The 23,537-nt window shown below is 34.4% G+C and overlaps 1 protein-coding gene and 1 long non-coding RNA gene across 2 annotated transcripts; both read right to left on the bottom strand.

Annotated features, from left to right (window-relative positions):
* Positions 1 to 1,766: 1,766 nt before the first annotated feature.
* On the bottom strand, positions 1,767 to 9,713 carry LOC116421539. Its single transcript, XR_004231940.1, has 3 exons — positions 9,655 to 9,713; positions 8,898 to 9,263; positions 1,767 to 2,095 (listed from the first exon to the last, which is right to left on the bottom strand). It is a non-coding gene; the product is annotated as an uncharacterized LOC116421539 (long non-coding RNA).
* Positions 9,714 to 11,294: 1,581 nt separating this feature from the next.
* Positions 11,295 to 22,359, bottom strand: LOC100929691 (olfactory receptor 4K2-like). Its single transcript, XM_012544103.2, has 3 exons — positions 21,413 to 22,359; positions 20,071 to 20,123; positions 11,295 to 11,353 (listed from the first exon to the last, which is right to left on the bottom strand). The coding sequence occupies exons 1-3, from the start codon at positions 22,348 to 22,350 to the stop codon at positions 11,295 to 11,297; spliced, it is 1,050 nt and encodes a 349-aa protein (XP_012399557.1). The 5' UTR covers positions 22,351 to 22,359.
* Positions 22,360 to 23,537: the final 1,178 nt, after the last annotated feature.

Below are 23,537 nucleotides of genomic sequence, written 5' to 3'. Positions count from 1 at the left end.
AATAGAAGTTCTAAGGAGAAAATAACTTTGTGGAATAATGTGAGTCTCCAAAAGTCAAAGAAAAAAAGAGATAAACAGTAATAATAGATGACTTCTCACAGAGGCAACTATTCATTGACCTAATTACAAAAAATAGAAAACAATATTATATTCCCAGGGCTTACATCCAGGATGTGATAGAGGATCTCTCAAAACTTATAAAACAGGAAACTACTACTCACTTTTTGCAATATACATGGGGTTAAATTAAATAACTAGCAAAAATAATCATTGATTAAGATTACAAAGTATAAGTAAGAAAATGAAAACCTTAGGAACAGATCTAGTATATTCTCCCTACTGCCTGTAGAAGGCAAAAGTACTAATGAGAGAAAGGCATATTTGAGAAGTAGATGATTAAGAAATGAAGTCTTTCAGATTTAATTAGAAGAGTCCTGAGATGAAAGGAAAGATAATGCTGTCTATATGTAGCATGATATGTGACATATATATGCATATATACCACACAAGTCTAAAACAGAATTCATTATTTCCCCAATATATACACAACGCTTTTTTTCAAATCTGTCCATTTCTAGAGAAAGCATCATTCTTTTAGTCCACAAAATTCACAGCCATAACATTATCCATTATTACCTTTTACCTCATGCTTCAAATCTGTTCACTTAACAAATTTTGTTATATTTACCTCCAACATGTTCTCTTTACATAGAGAACCACCACTTTAGTTTGGACCCAATCACTTCTTGCCTAGACAATGACAAATGACTTTTCATTGTTCTTCCTTGTCTCAAAGTCTTTTCTCCCTCCAATCTATCCTCCACACAATGATTTCTGTAAGCACAGATCTGACCATCTAATCTTATTTTTCTTATGTCTTCTTAGACCAAATATAAACTCCATACTTTAAAGATCTTGACAAAATGGATCCAATATGTGTTTCTACCCTCGTTATATATTGTCCCTCCATCTTCTCATACTCTATGATCCATCCAAAGTAACCTTTTCTCTATTCTTGAAACATGGTATTCTATCTTCTGTCTCCATTTCTTTGCACTCAATATCATTATTCTCTCCCTTCAAGATATAGTATTACTTTCTATGTGAAGCCTGGTATACTCCCTAACTACTTTGAATTTATTCTGTGTATAATATTATTAGATTATTAATACATTAATATTTTATCACTATATTACTCCCAAAATAGAATAAATATATGTGTATACATATATTTCTTTCTCTCAGTTTATCTGTGTATTTTCTTTCCAACAGAATGTAAACTTCTAGAGTAGGCATAATTTAATTCTCTGTGTCCTTAATGGCAAGTTCAATATCTATCACGCAGGATTTAATGATTATTTATTGGCTAGTTTTGGATTTTAGATTAAGCAACAAATAATAGTACATTTAAAAGGCTAGTGATGAAAAATGTCTCACCTCTTAGCTGAAAATTAATGGACTAGAGATTCAAAATGAGACAGAGAAATATGTTGATTTATTTTGCTGAACTTTTCACATTTGTTACAGAAAAGGTTTTTATTTGGGATGATAGTTGATGTATATTAGTAGTTATTGATAATTATGTCCAAAATGACATAAATAAAAAAGAATAAAACAAAAGAAATGCAAAAAGGAAGGCAAACAAATAGAGTAGTTATGTTACAACCTTGTTTAATTGTGTTCATGTTTGTGTATGTAGTGCTTAAACAAAAAGACCCCCAGACCCAAAAAGTAACCTGAAATGAAGCAGAGTCCAAACATAGGGTACAAAACATTTATTGTCTGAAAAGTGTTTATGCAAGCCAAGCAGAGAGAGAAAGCGTTCTTACGAAGAATGGGAAAAGGTGATATACTTGTGGTTTCTACAGGCTTCAGAGTGGGAGAAGGTTAGTAAAGGGGAGAAGAATGTCTGTATTCCCAATAAATCAGGGAATAGGGTGTTTGGAAAATCCCGAGTCTCTGTTTGGAAAGTCTTGAGTCTGCAGCTGTTGCACAAGGTTATTTTTGAACCTGGTCACTGATATGTCAAGCAGCCCTGGGCTTCAGAAGATTTTTTAATTGGCTGGTTATTGTGTAACCCCATGGCTCTGCTCTCCTATAAACAAGGGAAGTTCCAACATATCAAATAGGTTAATGTAATCATTAAAAAGCCCATGTTCACAGCAGTATATAATGTATTCATATCTTAAAACACAAGCTATATGTAACAGAAGTTAATAGTTTTTTCAGACCAGTCACTTTTGTATCCCTTTTAATATAATGCAATGTCAGTACAAAACAAAAGTTAGTATAAAAATAATAAAAAATAAAATAAAAGGATTAGGTTCTACAAACTAGGATTATAGAACATTTCCCACAGTACCCTTCCAATTCCGTTGAGAAATAACATTCATCAACTTCTGGCAAAGACCAAAAAAAAAAAAAAAAAAACTGATGAAGCAAAAGTACAAAAAGCAAAGGTAAAAATAACATATTTCCTTCATATCATCTAGCATTACACATGTAAACCAGGCTACAGTTTTTTCTAGACTCAACCCCAGAATAAACATAATCATAAAGTAGTCCTATTTCAGAACAGCAAAGTTGCAGCTTATTCTCTACACAAAATGTAGTTACAATTAAACATTTATTAAAGCAAGCAGCAAATCACTAATATGGTAAATTACACCACTTATTTGAGGTAATAGGACATAGGAGAGTCAGAGAATCCAGGTGGGAATTGAAATTAAATCTCAGCTAAACCAAGGAGTGGACAATTTCACCTAAGAATGTTCTTAGCAGTCTCTTCAGGTACAGATGCTGGAAACCAAGGAACATAATGAAGTATTGATTCTGACCACATGTTTAACTAAAGTCTATGCCTTCTTTCTTTTCTCATCTCTCAGGTTTTCCTCTGCTTTTCTCTCTCCAGTCTGTCTTTCACTTTCTCTGTCTCTCTCTACCCCAGACTCTTTCTCAGTCTCTGTTTTTCTGTCTCTTTCTCTTGTCACATTTACCTCTTAACATGCAACTCAGACCTCTCTCAGTCAATCAAGAGTCATGCTTTCCTATAGATGAACAGTTTCATGGGGAAGTCAGAGACTTCATCAGGAAGTCACTGAAGTCTCATCTATGAGGAGTGTACACAAGAAGACTGCTTCCAAGTCTATAGAAATTTTGGAAAGGGACCCATCATGGGCATCTGAAGGCAGAGCCATTTCCAGTTAAAAACAAACAAACACACAAACAAAAAGTGGTAAGGAATTTTGGTTCTTGGCCTATTAGAACTGAAGCAGGGGAGGAAGCCTATTACAAGTAAATCATAGCACAAGTACCATATGTCAAAAAAACAAGAAAAAGAAAGAAGACAAAACATCCAGAGAAAAGAGTAGTCAATAATGTTTTTTCACACATATGGGTAGGAAATGCATTAGTTTTTAAATTATTTTTATTTAGTTCATTAAATATTCCCCAAATATATGAAAAAAATTAATGATCTTTTTTTAAATTTGAGTTCTAAATTCTCTCTTCCTCCCCAAAGCAATTTTATTTTTATTATGCATGTGAGATAATACAAAATATATTTCCATATTAGTCATGATACAAAAGAAAACACAAACAAAATAAAACAGTAAAAATAATGACAATAAGAACACAGCTGAGTACAAAAGAAAACCATCAGGGAAGCAAAGCAAAGCTGGACAGCTTTGAAAACAGTGAATTTATTTTATAGGTTTTCTTGAAATGGAAAATGATTGCTTTATATTGAATTCTCTCTTAATGTCTTTTGTGTACATGGCAATGTTTTTTTCCCTCCTTCCTTATGTCATATTTAAGTATAATTTTTAAAAAAAATTTACCAAAAAAAGAAAGAAAACCATTGGACAGACATTAAGAAGGGGAGAGGCAGGACCAAAATGAGAGAATAAAAAAGTATTCAAACAAACTCTCACAAAGTCCCCTCCAAATAACTCTACAATAACTCCTCAAATCAAATTCTAAATGTCAAAACTAACAAAAAATTGGATGAAATCATTTTCTCAGTCCTAGGCAACTTAGGAGGTAGCCAGAGAAAGTCTGTCTCACCAAGATAGTAGTGCACAGTGCAGGCAGAAGTGGCCATGAATTTCAGGCAGTGCATTGCCTACAGTGGTAGCTTCGAGAGCTCTCAACTTACAGATGGTAAAAAGGGCAGACAAAAGGTTGAAAGGAGATTGCAAGGGACCCTTTTTGCTGGTGCCAGAATGTTACTATGCTGCAAGAAATGATTGATTTTAGAAAAACATTGAAAAACTTGCATGAAATAATGAAAAATGAAGTAAGCAGAACTAAGAGAATTTTATATACACTAACAATATTGTTTGAAAAATAATTGTGAACCAAGTTATTTCAAAGGACTATAAATACTCAAATTGACTATAAAGGAAGGAAAATACTTGTGAAGGAAAATACTATTTATTTCCTGAGAAAGACGTGATAAATTGAAGTAGGCATAGTATGATTTCATATTTATTTAGACATCTGTGTCTAATGGTGGCCTTTTTTTTTTATTGAGGCAATTGGGGTTAAGTGACTTGCCCAGGGTCACACAAATAGGAAGTGTTAAGTGTCGGAGACCAGATTTGAATTCAGGTCCTACTGACTTCAGGGCTGGTGCTCTATTCACTATGCCACTTAGCTGCCTCCATGGTGGCCTTTTCTTATGCAGGAAGAGATAAAGAGAAGAAGAAAGAGAGAGAGGGAAAAAGTAAGAAAGAGGGAGAGAGAGGGAAAGATAAAGAGAGAGACACATAGAGACAGAGAGAGAAAGAGGAAGAGAGAGTGAGAGAGAGTTAATTTGGAATTTAAAATGTACCAAAAGTAAATTAAAGAAATTTTTTAAAAATGGGAAGGATGCTAAAAAAAAAAAAAAAAAAAAAAAAAAAAAAAAAAAAGACTAGAGAGACACATTCTTCTGCATAGAAAGAAGCACTCGCAGTAATAAGTGGCCAAATGATATGAAAAGGCAGTTTTCAGAAGAAGAAATCAAAGTTATCTGTAGTCAAAGGAAACAAATGCTCTAAAAAAAATGTTCATTCAAACAGCTCTGAAATATCATCTCATATCTATAAGATTAGCTAACATGCCAGAAAAGAAAAATGACAGTGAAAATGAAGGAAATGTGGAAAAACTGGAACAGTAATGCACTGTCAGTAAAGTTAAAAACTAATCTAACCATTCTCCAGAGCAACTCAAAACTTTGTTCAAAGAGCTATAAAAACGGATGTACCTTTTGACCTAAAAATACCACTATTAAGTCTGTATTCAAAAGAAATCAAAGGAAGGAAAAGATTTATATATACTAAAATCTTTATATCAGCAAAGAATTGGAAGTTGAGGAGGATGCCCATCAACTGAGGAAAGGCTAAACAAGTTGTGGTATATAATTGTGATGGAAAGCTATTGAGTATAAGAAATAATCAGAAAAACTTGAAAAGACTTACATGAATTAATGTGAAATCAGCAGAATCAGGAAAGCATTATGCACATATTGTACAATAACCAACGATTATTTACATTTAAATAAAGTTGAAATATTTTTAGTGATATCCTGTTTCCCAGAGCTAAGACTCAGCAAGCAGGTTGTGTCTTGAGCTCGGCATAACAATGAATCTTTGTGTTCAGGATGAAAAAGTGTATTGCTCTGGTTCTGTGCCTCACAGAGTGAACATGACTCCTATTAGGGCTCAAGACCTAAAAATGATTGTCATATCTAGCCCCCTTGTGGTATATAAGACCAGTCTTTGATCTAGTCATGTTAAGTAAACACTTTTCTTAAGAGAAGCTTCTGTTTACAAACATCATTTTCCTTATCCTAACTTAATTAAACTTTTGTTTGTTTCCTGACTGTCCCATCTCTATTCCTCTCTGTTTGATTGGCTCTGGTCATTCACAAGTTAGAGGCTAGTTCCAATCCAGTTGACACCAATTATCCAAATTAATTAATTTAAGGACTAAAGGACTCATGGACAGAAAATGCTGTTCACCTCCAGAGAAAGAACTGATGAAATCTGAATGCAAATTGAAGCATATTTGTTAAACTTCATTATTCTTGAGTTTTTTTCATTTTTGTTTTCTTTTGTAATATAGCTAATATGGAAAGATTTTGCATAACTATACATGTATAATTTATATAATAGTCCTTGTCTTCTGTGTGAAGAAGGAAGAAAGGAGAGAATTTGGAACTTTCAACTTAAAAGCAAACTTTAAGAAAAATGTGTTTATGTGTAATTGAAGAAAAGTAAAACAAAAATTAATTTTAAAAAAAGCAATTGGATGCAATGGAATGGTTTTAATTGGATATACATTATTATTGGCTAAGAATAATTTATTCCCTGTGAGTCTTCCATAAAATAGCAAGTCAACTGGGAACACAAATATTCCAGTGGAAAGCACAGAGGAAAAAAGCTTCAGCAAAGCACCTGAGAGAAAACTGTTGGGGTTAGGGGAAGAAAAAGTCTATCTTAACCCCAACCCAAACTTGACTAGAGGAAAATCATGAGAACTTCAGGACATCAGAGGACCTGCACTTCTCATTGGCATCCTAGTAGCATCACTGAAACAGCAGAAAGCAATGTCTTTGAATTAGGGGCTGAAGTCAAACTAGACATATTGAGAGAATTCTGATTTGGGACTATCTAAGAAATCTAGCAGAAAGTTTCTTCATGTTGAAGAACTTGATGAATACTCTAAAAAAAGAAAGAAAACTTCAGCAGCTACATGCTGTGAGTTACCCTTTTCAACATATCCGTTCATTAACTTTAAATGTAATTTGCCCAGGATTCTATGAACTGATGAGACACTATATTACAGACTTTTTAGATGATGTTTTCTTCCAACTATTTTTTGCTGTACCTCTTAGTCTTAAATAGATTTGTCTAGGTGCTAATTCAGTTTGGATAAATAATTTATACAAATTGATAAACAAATGGGAAAGCATAATAGTGAGGACCCATAAGCTATAGTATTAAAAAGACACCTACTCAACTCATCAAAGTCCCCTAGAATGTTGAGAAGGGATATTGTAGCCACCTTCTAAGGATCCAACTTGCCACTGGGAATTGAGATATATAAGATCTGGATTGTGTGTTATCCTTGTACTTTTTTACTATCTGTCTATATATTTGTGTATGTACATACATACATATCTACACATATATGTGTACATATATGTGTGCATATAATATATGGATATATATGCAGAGAAAGAATCTCCTGATAGAATGTGCACTTCTTGAGAGCAGGACTGATTCATTTTTGTCTTTAGATTTGAACACAGTAGGCAATTAATAAATTCTAAAGGACTGGATGATTCTAAACAAATTTGGACCTAGGCGAGTGGCAGGTGGTGGTGCCTTCAAAAAAAAATAGAGAAATCAGGAAGTATGTTTGGGGGGAAACCTTTCCACGTTGTGATGAAACTCAGCTGGGGGCAATGCCTGTCAGTCACAGAGGTCTTCTAAAACCCAAAAATCTTTGTCATGGCCCTAGAAAGGGTTAATTTGTGCTAACCTTGGTATGTACTAAGGGTATCTATTGTGCATCTTGGGTTATCCCACCTACCAGCATTTAATTACTCAAAGTGCCACTTGCCACTTGGGACACCTGATTCTTTTTGCCAGCAACTGCAAATCCATACCAAGCAAAGATAACCTCTCTAGTGGGAATACAAACAGACTCTAGAACTCTGGGTTACTCTGCCTGCCTGAGTGCTGTGGTCCTCCTTGTCAGACACCTCCTGCTTTCAGCACAGCTTCTTCTGGTTGTGAAGCAAGCACAGGCCAGCAAAGCAGGTCCTCAATTTGTAGTTAGAAAACCTATTTAGAATTCAAATCTTAATTTCTCAGTGTGGAATTAATTCACAAATTAACCTCTCTGGGCCTCAATTGCTTCACTTGTAAAATGAGGCTAGTTCAGGACTTCTTAAAAACTTTTCCCCATGGCAACCCCTTTTCACCTAAAAATTTTTGCCCAACCCAGGATAAATAGATATAAAAAATAGATAAAACATTTGTTTAAAATAAAGCATAAATTTGTTTTAAAACAATTCTTTGATGTACATATAATTTTAACATTTATTAAAATTGTTAAAAAATTAGCATACTAATAAGATGGATCCACAGAAAGAACTGATGGAGTCTGAATGCAAATTTAAACATATTTTTAAAACTTTATTATTTTTGAGTTTTTTTTAATTTGTTTTCTTTTGTAACATAGTTAATAGGGAAATGGTTTGCATAACTACACATGTATACTTATGCTTGTCTATTTTTACATAAAAAATTAAATCTTGGTGGAATATTTCACACTTTTTACAATTGCCAAATTTTTGTAACCCCTCCCATTCAGTCACGTTCCCACATGAGTTTACAACCCATAGTTTAAGTAGCTTTGATGGAGTTTTATGAGGTGCTTCTGTGCAGAGGGATGGGCAATGGAAGTGGAAGGTGGAGAAGAAAATTTAGAGAAGGAAAAGGTATCTCCAGAATGTCACTATTCTAAAAGCTTCATTACAGCAGATCCTCCTCTTGCCTTTGGATGAGCTAAAAAGGCTCCTGACAGAGAATTGCTAAATTGTCTAAAGTTAAAAATGCGTCTCAGCCTTTTCTAAGAAACTACGTATCAAAGACAGGGCAGAAGGACACTCCACAGGCATTCTCCTCTGCTTGTGAGGTAAGAGTAACGAAAAAAAGTAACCTTGCCCCTCCTCCCATTGGCTGGTAAGGAACGAAAAAGTCCCAGCTCCTCTTCTTATTGGAGAATAAGAGCATAACGGGTCATCCTGCCTCTTCTCCATCTTCTCCGATGGCAAATTGTCTCCTATAGCTTCTGCAGAGCTTTTTTTTTTTTTTTTTTTTAACCAATTGTGTGTACTTTACCTTCATTGGCATTTTTGTCCCGAACCGGAACGCCCTTATCCAACCCTGAAAAAGATTCCTCCGCGGCTCCATCTGTTTTTCTTAATCTTAAATGTAACGTTTGATGTGGCAGTTGTCTCGATTTATTTTGACTTTGGATGGCAGAGGTCCCACAACAGCCCATGCAGTATTCTTTTCCTAATTAAAAGAGAAAACCTGGGCAGACGGATGCTTTCACGGCCATTATGTGGAATGGGAAGACCCCCCCCCCACCCCCTGGGCAAAGAAAGGTGAGGTCTCGTCAGGATGGAGTGCCGCTTCAGGGCTGTTTTCGAGTGCTGTTTTCCATGGAATGAAGGCACAAGAATGGAGAGGGTAGACTTCGCTCTAAAAAATAGAGAGAGAGAGATTTAGAGTTTGAAGGGATTTATAAATTTATTGAATACATTCCTCCCCCTTTCCGTCTCTTATTCTACTATTTCTCTAGCCTTTCTCTCCCCACTTTGGGTTACCACGGGCATCCCTCCTTAACATTTCTTCAGCTCAAATTTCTTAAATGTAAAATGAGGCTAATATTAAATATGAGCTCAAATGGGCAATGGACCCTAAGAGCCTTCTTTTAGACGGTTGATGTCATCCATTGTCTAGTTAGGGTTTTGTTTCACAGAGGAGGAAACCAAGGTGAAAAGTGATTTTAAGGGATTTGCCTGGGACCGGATTTTAATTGGGAACTTTACAGCATCCAGCCAGGCCACTTTGTATCAAAGCAGTTGACTACCCCAAGGTGTAGAAATCCAAGGAACTGGTTCTTCCCCTCGAGGTTCCCTCTTAGTTTTTCCGTTTGGTGGGGGAGGGGATCGCAGTCACGTGGCTTCTCCCCCTCCCCCCAGGAGAGAAGCTCTGGCTGCTGACCACCATTTTGAGGCCCCTGCCTTGGAGGACTGGTATATCCTCTTTCCTTTGCAAGGACAGCTAGCTGTTTAACCAAAGGAGAGTCAGGAAGATGAAGTCTTTTATTAGAGAATATATTCTATTCCTTTAACCCAGAAAAAATGGAGCAACTGTTTCTCTTCCAAAAGACTAGAAGCTTGGACTACTTTAAATGTGAGAGGAGATGTGGTCCCAAGAGGATAAGGAAAAGATTAACCAGATCTGATTACCTAGAGTGAAGGGTATATAGAGCAAATGGATTTTTTTGGGAAGGCGAAATAGATATTTGAAAATCATGTTATTCTGGATCCACAATTTTTTGAGATACTGTACTAGTTTGTTTCAATTCAATTTCATCTATTAAACATCTATTAGCATTAGCCCTGAAGTCAGGAGGACCTGAGGTCAAAATTGGTCTCAGACACTCAACACCTCCTAGCTGTGTGATTCTGGGCAAGTCTCTTAATCCCAATTTTCTCAGGAAAAAAAAATATTACATTGAGATTTAGAGGGATAGTGTGCTAAACAAGAAACAAAAAATTCTATACTTGCTGCCCTCAAAGAGCTAAGTGAGGAGTTAGGATCAGAATCTGTTCAAATGTCACCTAAAATTTTTTTGATGAATTAAAAGTTCATCATAAATCATATTTTAGGAAGCAGCCTCTTCCCCATATTTCTTTTTTTTTTTTTTTTAATTTAGTACTCAGGAAGAAATGGACCTGTGTTAATTTTAATGGCAGTACTGTGGTGCAAAACACTGGATTTGAGTCTGGAATTTAGATTCTGATTCTAAGACACTACATAACATAATGTAATCTTAGTTCAGGGCTTCTTAACTTTGGGGGGGGGAGGTGTCTATGAAGTTTTTTTTTTTCAATTACTCTGGTTTTAAACTAATTGGTTTCTTTTGTAACTTTGTATCTCTTTCATTTAAAAAGTTCCATAAGCTTTGCCAGTCTGCCAAAGAGTTCATGACACAAAAAAGATTTAAGTGGAATCCAAATTTTGTGTTTCTTTTTCCTTATTTTCAGAATGAGATGTCCTTAACTTGAGATCTGTGAACTTTAAAAAAAAATTGATAATTGTATTTCAATATAATTGGTTTCCTTTGTACTCTTACATATTTTATAGTATGCTTTTAAAAACATTATTTTGAGGAGTAAATAGGTTCCACTAGACTGCCTAACAACAAAAGGACAACAAAAATATTAAGAACCTCTTAACTAGACACAGGCAGCACAGGTCATTGGGTGAATACTACTAGTGGACTTTAAAATGATTTCCTCTTTGCAGAATGCAGAGTTCCAAAAGTCAAAGGCTTGTGACTTAGTGGTCATTCCTACCCCTATCCCATTCAGACACTCTTTGCATTCCTATACCCTTATTGAGGAAGTACTGGTTTGGGGAAAATATAAAATAAGTTATCTTGCAAAAAGATTTAGATCCCCTGGGCTAAATGAATTTTAAACTTTGTGATTCTGTAAGTCTTTAAGCAGTCTGAAAAGCCATAGAAGTTGTAACATTGAGAGACTGTAGATTGACTTGGCCTAAAAAGGGAGGAAATTGGAAGATATACCGAAGCATAAATTACTTCACTATCTTTGCTATTGTTATCTCCGCAGATATTCAGTATTCATCAATGTCTGAAGTGGTCCAGAGAATCATTGAATTCCAGTGAATCCCTTCTCTCAAGTCTGAGGTCTCCACACAAGTCTGAGAATGAAGAAAGAAATTCCTTTTGGAATAAGGGAGGAGAAAATAATTTTTTTCTGCCAGATATTTTATCAGAATGTTACGTTAGTTGAATATATGAACACACATTAAAGAGGTTTCTACAGTCTTCACATATCTTTTGACCTACATTTTTCCTGGAGAAATCTTCTCTCTGAAGTAGAAAAGAAAGAAAAGTAGGAAGGAATGCTATCTAGAAAATCTGTAAATCAATAGAAATGGATTTTGGCACCCAATAACATTATACTTAACACTGGAAGGCTGCGGAATGAAAAGAACTGCTGACCTCCACTGATACATGAGTTGGTAAAAGGATTTCCAAATTGGAAAAGACTGTGCATCATCCACAGTTCAGAGACATATTTTCACCATCCTGAAAAATGTTTCATCAGATTTGGTTTCATCTATCATTGTCCTTACAATGATGCCTCCAATAGCAGTTAGCATAAGGATCCTGAAGTACTATGGGTCTAGTTTTCTCAAGATAGTATAACTTTAATTTGTCTATAGCCTGGTTTCTTCCCAACCTACCAAAATATTAGGGAGAGTGCTTTTTTGTTTAACTTCACTAAATGACTCATAAGAGGTTTCCCATGGGAAAAGAACATTATTGGAACATTATGTCACTGGTCATATTTCTTGGTTCAGTAAATAAAAAGCAACAAGAGAACAGAGAGGTCCATTGAAGGCCATTCTGGTCTCTATCCTGGAGCAGCTCTTCCAATGTCAGGAAACCTGTGGAGTTTGATGGAGAGACCTGGTGCTGAGATCAGTAAAGAACATCCCAGATTGGAGGAGTGACTTCTGAGCTACAGGTTCAGAGAATGGAAACTGTACTTAATGAATTTGAGTGCCCTGTGGTCCCCATTGAATTTTACATCGGACTCCCCTTTGGCTTCCACTTTGGTTTAATTTGTGAATATTCTTGATGCTCTGGGGATGAGGTTGATGGTGACCATTAATGTGGAACAGTTCTGGTGTTTACTAGGAAATATCTAAGACAGTAAAATCACAGAATTATAACATGTTAGAAATCATCTAGTCCAACTCCGTCAGTTTGACAGTGTGAAGTTGTAAAGTCATAAAGTGACTACGCGGAATCATCCCAGCTTTATAAATTACATCAGAATACAGGATTTATTAGTCAAGATCAAATATGGTAAGCCTGTGAAGTGGTCAACTGGGTACATGAAGATTCAATGTATACTCTAGTTGACTAAAAGGGAAGCAAGCAGGGAAAGAGTCAACATTTCTGGATTAAGAGAAGACCTTTGCACATGTCAGGAATGGCATTAGTACAAGATGGTATGTAGACAAAATTAAAGTCCTAATACAGAGTGAGCCTGAAGTCCCTGTGAATTTGCCATAGATTGTCAGCATTATCAGAGGGGCCCAGCCCATCTGTGTGGACACACTTCTTATCAAATTGCAGTAAAGGTGGACTGAAGACCTTTGTTGCCTACAGAGAGTTTGCTTTTCATGAGTCTCCATGACCTGTTTCTGTTAATATTTTTAACTGAGTTGAAAGGGATTTCAGACTCCTTTTAGTAAAGAACACTAAGATTGAACTGCAGTAAAGGTGGACAGAAGACCTTTATAGCTATCAGAGATCTCACCTGACATGAGTCTCCATGTCTTTGTATATTGCATCTGCCATTTGCTGACTTTTTCAACTAAGATAAAATGGACTTCAGACTCATCCTGAGAAGAATTCTTAAGACTGAAATGTCGTAATGGTAGATAGCAGACTAATAAGTCGTCACAGATTTCACCTGGCATGTGTCATTGTATATTGCAACTTCCACGTCTGCTGACACTTTTGAACTGAGGTGAAAGGGACTTCAAGATTATACTAAAAAAGAACCTGTGTTTCCAAATGATCGTGATCAAAGTCACATCCAGGAAAGACAGCAACCAACTGAACTTTAGGGATATGTATTTAGTGTTACTTCTATTTTGTGGTAATGATCTTGAGAGATTATGTTGAGTGATGGAGATTGTTTCTCTACCCTCTGCTTCACTGCTGAAATACAGCACCAAAGTTCATTCTGGGACCAAGGAGATGACTGTACTTCCCAGATACAGGGTTGAGACAGACTTAGAATTTTGAAATTCAAGCTTACAACTGTTTAATGTAAACTGTCTTCATTAATAGTACCGATATGGCTGAAATACCAGAAGCACGGTGCATACAGTGAGACAAGGGGAAATGAGAAGGGAAAAGGAGGACAATGAGGGTTGTCCAGTGTTCCAGGAAAAAAAGTGAGTGCAGCAGCAACTATATAGCAAGTCCCAAGCCTGATCTCAGTGAGACATAGGGTTTAAATGGAAATACTATAAAGCTATACAATGCTATTTAAGGGGAAAATCTTCATTGTATTTATCAGACATGGAGAACCATATAGTCACCTCACTACATAGAAATAGTCATTGGTTATGTGTTAGGCAAAGAGAGGGAGGCCCTGGGGATGGAGGCTGGGGAGGGGTAGTTTTGAATTCCCTGGAGTGCGAAGCATGGCATCCTAGGAATCTCAAATATCTGATTTAGCATTTACCCAAGGCATTATTGAGAAAAACTTTTAGAATAAAGAAGAATGAGGAAAGTGCTTCCTTTTTTGGTACTATATAAGTATGCCCAGGAATAAGACATCTAATTTTCTGGAAGAAGGGATTCTAGGATGAGGCATTAAACGTGGCATATCATATAAGGTGTATTTTCATGTTTTGTCTTGTAAAAATTGAACCATTTTAGTTATGATTTATGATTATTGCTATGTCTAGGAAGATAAAAAGGTGGTCCAAAAGAAATAACTGCCAAAAAGACATAATATCCAAAGAACAACAAAATCTAAATATTTAGCAAAAGTCAGTCTCTTGTTGAATAAGAATGAAGATTAAAAGGAAAATTTTACAGTTCTGGTATTTATGAAATAAAACATGATTTAAGCTTCTCTACTTTTGTATTGGTCTCTACTTTTTTTTGAAAATACATTCATTTTCCTAATGACAATAGGATCTTTTCTTTCATTAGTTAACTTGGTAATCTCCAATCATCTGATTGAGCAAGTCAGATTAACATGATACTTTTTTCCTCAGCAGTGGTGGTTCAGTCCAGTGATTGTGTTCTCTTAATATTACATGTCCTATGCTATGCTAGAAGGTCTGATAAGTACAAGAGAAACATAAAATTGAGTGGCTTTGTAGAGGCTTGTAATTAGGAAAAAGAAAAAAAAAACCTTTACATTGAAGCAGTGAGAGGAAATAATATAGTATACATGATCAAATTCTAAAGACATGCCTACTCACTTGTTAACAGATTTCATGCCAAATGAAATTACCCATCTTGATAATATCTTATTATTTGTCTACTAATCACAATAAAGATTTACAGAAAACTTTTATACAATTAAGAATATGAAAACTATAATTCAGGTAAATAAAATTCTAATATATAAATGAGGTAAGTCATTAATCTTACTCTAAACTTGTATAATCTTTGGGGGCTGATGATGGCATCAAAAGGAAAAAAGTATATGAACAGGGTCCAAGACAGAATCTTTGGGGGAATACCTGCAGCTAAGGGATGTAATGGGAGAACTAGGGAATAAGGCTGAGGAAGGAACAATCAAAGGGAGAAGAGTTGAGAGAAAACAGTATTATGAAAACTTGGAGGAGAAAGTCTAAAAGAGAGGAAAGTAGGCATCAATTGGAGAGAAGAGGTAAAAAAAAATGAACTGATCAGAAATCAGGTTCAATTAGATGAGGATTTTTGAGTTGAGGTAAACTAGATTTTAAAAGCTTTAGGGAATGAGAGAAGTAGAATAGCCATCTTTCCCTAGGAAGTTGGCTTAGAATGGAAAGAAGACTGTTTGAGATAATTGGAGCTGGAGCTTGAGATAGGGTATAATTAATGATTCTCTTTTGGTTTTGCTTTTTTTGTTTGGAGAGGGACATCACTTGGCCATGTTTGAAGACAATAGGGGAAAAAATCAGTAAATTGAGAGGGGTATAAGGCAGTCTTGAAAAAAGTGAGAGATAAAATTAAGGATCAAGAGCACATATAGCAGGAATGTCCTTAGCAAAGACAAGGAACACCTTAAACTGGGGAGAAGAAATGGAATAATTAAAAGCAAATGTTCTCAATTTCTAAATAAAGTGGGATTACAGTGCTCACAAAAAACCAGTCTATCTGGTGGCCAACTTTGATACACATCTCTGAACAGACCATTAATCTGTAATTACCAGTCTAAACTTCAGAAGTCCAAAGGCTACAAACTCCTTCTACCTTACCATCCTAGGTGGACTAAAATCATTTTAGTCTGCTTAGATCAGCAACTTAGACAATGTGAAGACAGAGAAATTTTTGTATCAAGATAGAAACCATTAAAATAGGAAATAAAATTAAAATGATGGGCTTCTGATTCTTGTCCCTACCCCATCGGAAATGCAAATCTTCCCCCAACTCCAAGCCCACAGAAATAATCATGGATCTCACTAAAACAATAAACATGCCTGCATATTTTGCAACTGTATCACCAAGTGACCATGTGATGGTTACCACAAAAAAAATAAATCAGCCAATAGGAAAGCAACAGAATGCAGACCAGAACACTGGTGTACAAATCTTAATAAATCTTTCCTCCCAACATGGTGCCTGCAGAGCATCTCTTCTTTGCTGTCATTGGATGGTAAATCTATGCTAGTTGACAATATTGTTACATTAATACACCACTTAAGTGGGCTTTTTTCTGTATGGATTCTGGGTAACCACATACACAGTTCCATGAAGGCTTTAGGACCTCTCTCCAGGCTAGCAAATTCTTCAAAACTGACATATATGATGTAATCAGCACTATTAAAATCCTTGACTTGCTTTGCTGGATTGCTGACTCCTTCGGGGAGATTGGCCTACCTACTAAGTATATAACATTCATTAAAAACCTTTGCTTGAGTTGGAGACTGTCTGAGCTTTAATTCTTTCAGAGGCCACACCGTGACACATACTTGATATCTCAAGATAATGAAATAAAATATTTGGAATTAAATTCAAGAAAGGCAAATCAAATCTGCCTCAAAACTAAGACTTAAATAGCTTTTTTCCCTTAAGTGTAGTATTAATCTCCCTGTTTTTTGTGAGAACAGACATCATAAATTGTGAGTTTTAAAATATTTTATAAACAAATCAGCTATTCTTTATATTTGTCCTTTCTTAGCTATCAAATAGGTTGGTAAAATTTTAATCTTCCTTTTTCTAGAATAATCAATTTAGAGCTATAATCAACCTTAGAAAGCATTTAGTCCAGCCTCCTCATCTTACAAGGAAATTCTCTAAGGCTGATCTATACAAACAAGACTGACAACTAATATTCAGACACAAAATCCTTTTCCTTAATAAAAAGTATAAACACGATCCTGTAATATTTTAAAAGAGGTAACAACACTACTTGATGTGAGAGGCATTCCAAGCATAAGGAATAGAATGTGGAACAATTGTTGTAGTATGTGTTGTGTGATAGAGGTAATAAACATCTTTAAGTATGTCTGAAGTTGACTAATGGACATGTTTACAATACCTTGAACATGGAAGTTTTATATTCAATTCATTAAAGAAAGGGAAGTGTTACTGCAGCTAGCCACATGACATGATGCATATTTGTGCAGAAAATATCAGACAAGTATATAGACATGATTGGAAGTCAAAAAGAATGGAAGCAATAGGACCAGTTAAGCTATTGCAGAGTAGGAAATAGAACCCTTCACATGTAATCCCAAATCTTTGGAAGAATTGAAATAAATGCAAGAGCCAAATGTATTAGAGACATTAATGTTAATCCATTTGTCAATTCATGCAATCCTGCTCTCATCAACTTTAAAAAAAAAAGAGAAAAACACTTAAATGTTAATTAGTACTTACCAAACAATCCATATATGTATCAACTATACAGTTGTATCAGATGATGATCAGTTATGATGGACATAAACCTACCATTTGAAAATTGGACATATTTCTTTTTATTTCAATGAGGGGATTTTGATTGGTGTTCCCAGTCCACCCCAATCCAAATCTGCCCCATCCCTGAGCCACACAGAAATCATTTAGTATAGGTTTCATGAGAACAAATGAATGATCCAGCATATTCCGTAACTACATCACAAAGTTACCGCATGATGATTACCACAAAACATAATATAACACAAACTTGAAATGGCTACCAAGTTGGAAAGCAGAATATGAGCCCTGTACTTAAATTCACTTTAACAAATAATTTAGCAATTACAACATGCCCTTAAAGATAGAGATACAAAGGGGTGGAAAATATCCTACCCTTAAGGAACTTACATTTTATTGTTGATTATGACTCTGGAACTAATATAAGTGTGATGAAGTTCTACCAAACAATTTTTCTTTGTTTTTAAGAAAGGAATGAGGACCAAAAAGTGGCTAAAGTATCTCCTAAAAACTTCAAAGATATGATAGGGTTGTTATTTTATGAATGGAGGGAGCACCAAAATCATAATTCTTTGAACTATTAAAGTAAATGAGATAAATATATTAAGGATGAGGCAAATACATAATCTTTCTTTTTATTATAGCTTTTTATTTACAAAACACATACATGGGTAATCTTTCAACATTGATCCTTGCAATTTGGATCCTTATGTTCCAACTTTTCCCCTCCTTCCCACCACCCCCTCCCCTAGATGATAGGTTATAAAATACATGTTAAATATGTTGAACTATATGTTAAATACAGCATAAAATACATAATCTTTCTATTCATTTTACATTCTAGTTATGATTGGCCATGAGACATGAGTAATTATTTTTAATCTAGTAAAAAATATTACAAAAGGTAAGAGATCCAGATTCATGTAAAAACTTTAAAAAAATGTTAACTCAGAAAATATACTTCATAAATAATTCAGATATAAAAATATAATACATATAATAATTATATGACCAAAGACAAAATAACAGCTTGTTAGTAGTATTAACTTATTTCACAATTATTAAAAAAAAAAACCATACCTGACGCAATTGTGACTCTCAAATTTGATAATGCTGGGAAACATGATTTCAAAAATTTAAAGCAGTATAGAATTGTAACACAGAGTTATATCCATTTCTCCCTCACTTCCAATTATTCTTTTAAAAGAGAAAGAATTTCTAATGTTATCATTGTATTCACAGACCAAATACTCAAAAGATCACAGAATTGCACCATATTTATGGCTAGTTAACCTAACTACCCACCCATAGTATAAGATTCACTAGTTCTTCTTATATGAATCCAAGAATACATCCACTTGATCAAGGCAACATATAAAAACACCTACTAATTAAATCAATAAAAATTGTAATTGAAAGGGTTCTTAATGATATTGCTACTATATGTATTGACACAGCCATTATTTTTGGGAAATATTTGAAATCTAATTTTGGTCATTTAAATGCTCAAAGTTTGAAGTGAAGCTTCATGATCTTTCCAAATTGGAAATCTTTTTAAAAATAATGTATATTTTAGATGTATTTTTACAAAGGTTATGTGGAAAGTGCATTGAATTATGATTGGTAGTACTGGGTTTAAATGCTGATATTGCCACTACCCAGCTCTGTGTGACCTTTTGGAATTCTGATTAGATAGTGCTTCCTAAGAAGATTCCTAAGAGCACAGATGAGTTTCAAGCCTGGAATATATTGACATACCCAAAATGCAGGTCTTGGAGTCTTATGGATACAGCATATTCCTGAAATTGGGTTGGAAATTTTTTGGGATTATATCATAATAATAAATAATAAATAGAAAAATAAAAAATAATTGGACATATTTTCATACTGAAATGTTTCATATAATTAGATTTTTGACAGAAACAATTAATTACCTACCCCACAGAGTTGTGAATAAAGAGCCTTGGAAACACAAATTCCCATTTCCATATTTCAGGAACTAGATAGGATCTTAGGAAACCTCTGATTCAATTCCCTCGTTTTATAGATGAGGAAAACAAGACCCAGAAATACAGAAAGAAACAAAAGTAATTCTTAAATCCATGTACTTTTTAACTTCAAATTCATTGCTCTTTCTGCTGCACCACGTTTACTATTTTAGCAGGCACTTTGGAAGCTACTGGATTATTTGATCCCAGGTCTCTACCAGACTGAAAACACACTAACAATAATGTCTACAGTTCAAAAACATATTCCAAATCAAATCTCCCAACTTTTACATGTATACTACTGGAATTTCAGAAAGAGAAAAAAGAATTCTCTGTTTAAAAAGATATAGCATCTCGTTTTGTGTTGGCAAAGAAGTGGAAACTGAGGGGATGTCCATCAATTGGGAAGTGGCTAAACAAATTATGGCATATGATGTGATGGAACATCCTTGTGCCATTAGAAATGATGAAAAGGATAGTTTCAGAAAAAAAAAAAAACTAGGAAATACAAAGTAAAGCAAACAGAACCAGTGGAACAAATATACAGTAATAGCAATATTATAAAGATAATCAACTGTGAAGGGTAATAACTGACCAACACCAAGACCCACCATAATTTCAAAGGATTCTTGCAAAAGAAGTGTTATCCTGTTATCCATCTCCAGATAGAGAACTGATGAACTCGGAGAACAGATTGAAATACACACACACACACACGCATACATACACATATATATACATTTTTTTCTTTTGCTTTTTTTTTAACATGACAAAGGAAGAAATTGTTTTGTTTGACTTCATATTTGTTACAAGTTTTGTAATTCTTACCTTTTCAATTTGGAACTGAAAACAAAATTGAATTTAAGGAAGAAAAAGAATCAATTATAGCATTTTAGAAGTCTGTTCTTGGTAATCTGGGAATTCCTGAAATATATTATAAAAAGGGTTTTTGGAATGGATCATTTTCTTTCTTATGAAATATACTTTAGTGTGGTTAGAAATTGTTAAATAAAGTTGTAATTATGAACTCTCCCTGTTTTGTAACTTTCCAGCAGAGGCTTTGAATCTGCATTGAAATTCATGGAACTATAGAGAATAGATTCCTATGGCCATTGGAGAAATAAATGTCTTAACATTAAAAAACATGCATTTCGACAAATTTATATTTTGTAACAACCATTATTGTGCACATCCCTAGATCACATTCTAAATTAATATCTGTTTTGCCTGTCCTAGTACTGACTTTGCCTCATCCTCAAACAATAGTTCAAATTTACGTAAATACTTTGTATACAAAGCACTTTGCTCATAGCAGCCCTGTGAAGTAGGTAGTACATTATTATTTCCACTTTATTGATGTCACATTTGAGCTTTTGAAAAATTCAGACACTTGCCCTAGTTGAATGCAACTAGATAATATGTGAACATAAACTTGCATGCTCAAAAACTGTTGTCCTGAATATGGCAAGATACTAAAATACTAAACTGGTAGAGTCATTGATTGAAACTTTCTAACATAAAGAATTTACACATTAATTGCAAAGAGTGAAGGTTCTTTTTCTTCCATGTAGATGGATGCTATAAAAATGTTTTTTGACAAAAACATCCAAATTGATGTTTTTCCATAGTAATTGATAAGAGTTGAGGCATTGTGGTTCCACAGAAGAAGATAATGTAAGAGATAGGGGATTTAAACCTGACTCTGACTATCATAACTAGTAGTGTGCTAGTCTTTTAACTTTTAAGGGCTTCAGGTTTCTAATCTTTAAAATATAATTATTAGACTAGCTAATCTTCCAACTATATACCCTTGTTGTATAGTAAGCATCTAATAAAAGGCTATTGGATTAAAGAAAGCATTTGTTATTCTAAAGTTAGAAAACATGATATTGAATCACAGATTTTGTTTCTCTCATTGTACAGGGTATCTTGGAAACTGTGCAGTTTTTCGGAAACTGATATATTGATTGATCATTTTCCTCACAGCTGCTTTCACCTCTTGGTTCCTTAGAGTATAGATAAGTGGATTCAAGAAAGGTGTGAAAATGGTATAAAAAACAGAGAGAATCTTGTCCACAAGGAAGTTGGTAAAGGGCCATACATATATGAAGATGCATGGTCCAAAGAACATGAACACAACTATGAAATGTGCAGTACATGTAGAAAGTGCCTTTGGTGATCCACTGGAGGAGTGCTTCTTGATAGTGACCAGGACAATGATGTAGGAAGTAAGCAAGAGCAGGAAGCTGACCAGAGCAATCATACCACTGGTTGAAATCATGAAGAGTCCTAGGACATAGATATCTATGCAGGCAAGTTGAATGACCAAAGGAAGGTCACAGAAGAAGCTGTCTACAACATTAGGACCACAAAATGGCAAGTAGAGGGTGAAGGCCAATTGACTCATTGTGTGAAGGAAGCCCACTGTCCAAGAAATGATTACAAGACCCAGACATACATGTTGACTCATAATTTTTGAGTATCGGAGAGGTTTGCATATGGCAATGTATCTATCAAAGGACATGGAGATAAGCAGGACAATCTCAGTGCCAGTGAAGAGGTGCAAGAAGAAGATTTGAGAGATGCAACCTTCAAATGAAATGGTCTTGTGATGAGTGAGAAAGTCCATGATCATCTTAGGTGTAGCAAAGGAAGATAGACATATGTCAATGAAAGACAGATTGCCAAGCAAGAAATACATTGGAGAATGAAGCTGTGGAGTAGATACAATCGTAACTAAAATGAGACAATTGCCTAATATAGTAATCACATAAAAAATAGAGAACACGACAAAGAAGAAAGCCTGGAGTTCAGGAGAATCAGTTAGACCCAGCAACACAAATTCAGACACCCTGGAGTAATTTGTTCCTTCCATTGATTTCACAGATTTAACTAGGAAACAACCTGTAAAAAAACAAAATAGAAGTGAAAACATCTAAGACAGCTGAGAGAATGATACTGATGATATTGCTGCTCATAATGTTGTAAAGATGACAAATATTATAGAACTTAATTAACCAAGACTCAACCAATTGAAACTCAAATAATTAGTATTATATTTTGACCCTTTCAATATACTTTTGGGAGGAGGTAAATGAAAAGAAAACAAACCGTTAGAGATTTATTTTAAAAGTCAACTTATGGAGCCATTTCCTATCCACAAGATTGACACACATGATATATGGGCAAGAAAGAAAAAAAGAAAGAAAGAAAGAAAGAAAGAAAGAAAGAAAGAAAGAAAGAAAGAAAGTAAGTTGTGGGAGAGGATGCAAGAATATAGGCATACTGATACATTATTGGTAGAATTGAGATTCAAAATAGCCATTCTCTAAAATAATTTTAAACTATGGCAAAAAGTCACTAAATAATGAATACAGAACTAGATAAATTTCAGAATATGAATGTAATGGAAAATTATTGTGCCATAATGAAGGACAAAAAATACAGTTTTAGAGAAATCTAGAAAATTCTATCTGAAATAGTACAAACCAAAATGAGCAGAATCAAGATAATTTATACAATAATAACTATGCTGTAAATAAATGTAATTTTAAAATATTTAAGAATTTTTATCAAAGAAATGAATAGCCATGATTCTATAGTATTAATGATGAGATACTACCCAACTCCTGAGAGAAGGGGGATAGATTCAAGGTGAAAAATGAGATACACAGGCAAAGTAAAAATGTGTTTTGCTTGATTATGCATGTTGGTTTCAAAGGTTTTGTTTTCCTTTTTTTTCCTCAATGAAGGGATATAGAGGGAGATGGAGATAGTGATAGGCTGCCCCACTCCAAAAAGGAAAAAAGAAAAGAAAAATAGTGAAATTTTTTTTGAAATATAGAATACAAGGAATTTGAGAAGGAAATATAGGACACCTTTGAAAGTTACATATTGAAATAAATTATACATTTAAACAGAAAAGCAAGCTATATATAATAGAGATAATTTTCATTAGCAACCCCTTTTTCTGTTATATATATATATATATATATATATATATATATATATATATAAATGGTCATTTTAGTTTGTGTTTATTAGACTCAGAAAAAACACAGA

This window comes from Sarcophilus harrisii, chromosome 2 (genome assembly GCF_902635505.1).
Source record: "Sarcophilus harrisii chromosome 2, mSarHar1.11, whole genome shotgun sequence".
In the NCBI taxonomy this organism is placed as follows: Eukaryota; Metazoa; Chordata; class Mammalia; order Dasyuromorphia; family Dasyuridae; genus Sarcophilus; species Sarcophilus harrisii.
Note: the sequence above shows the minus strand (reverse complement) of the source record. Positions and strands in the feature narration are given on the sequence as shown.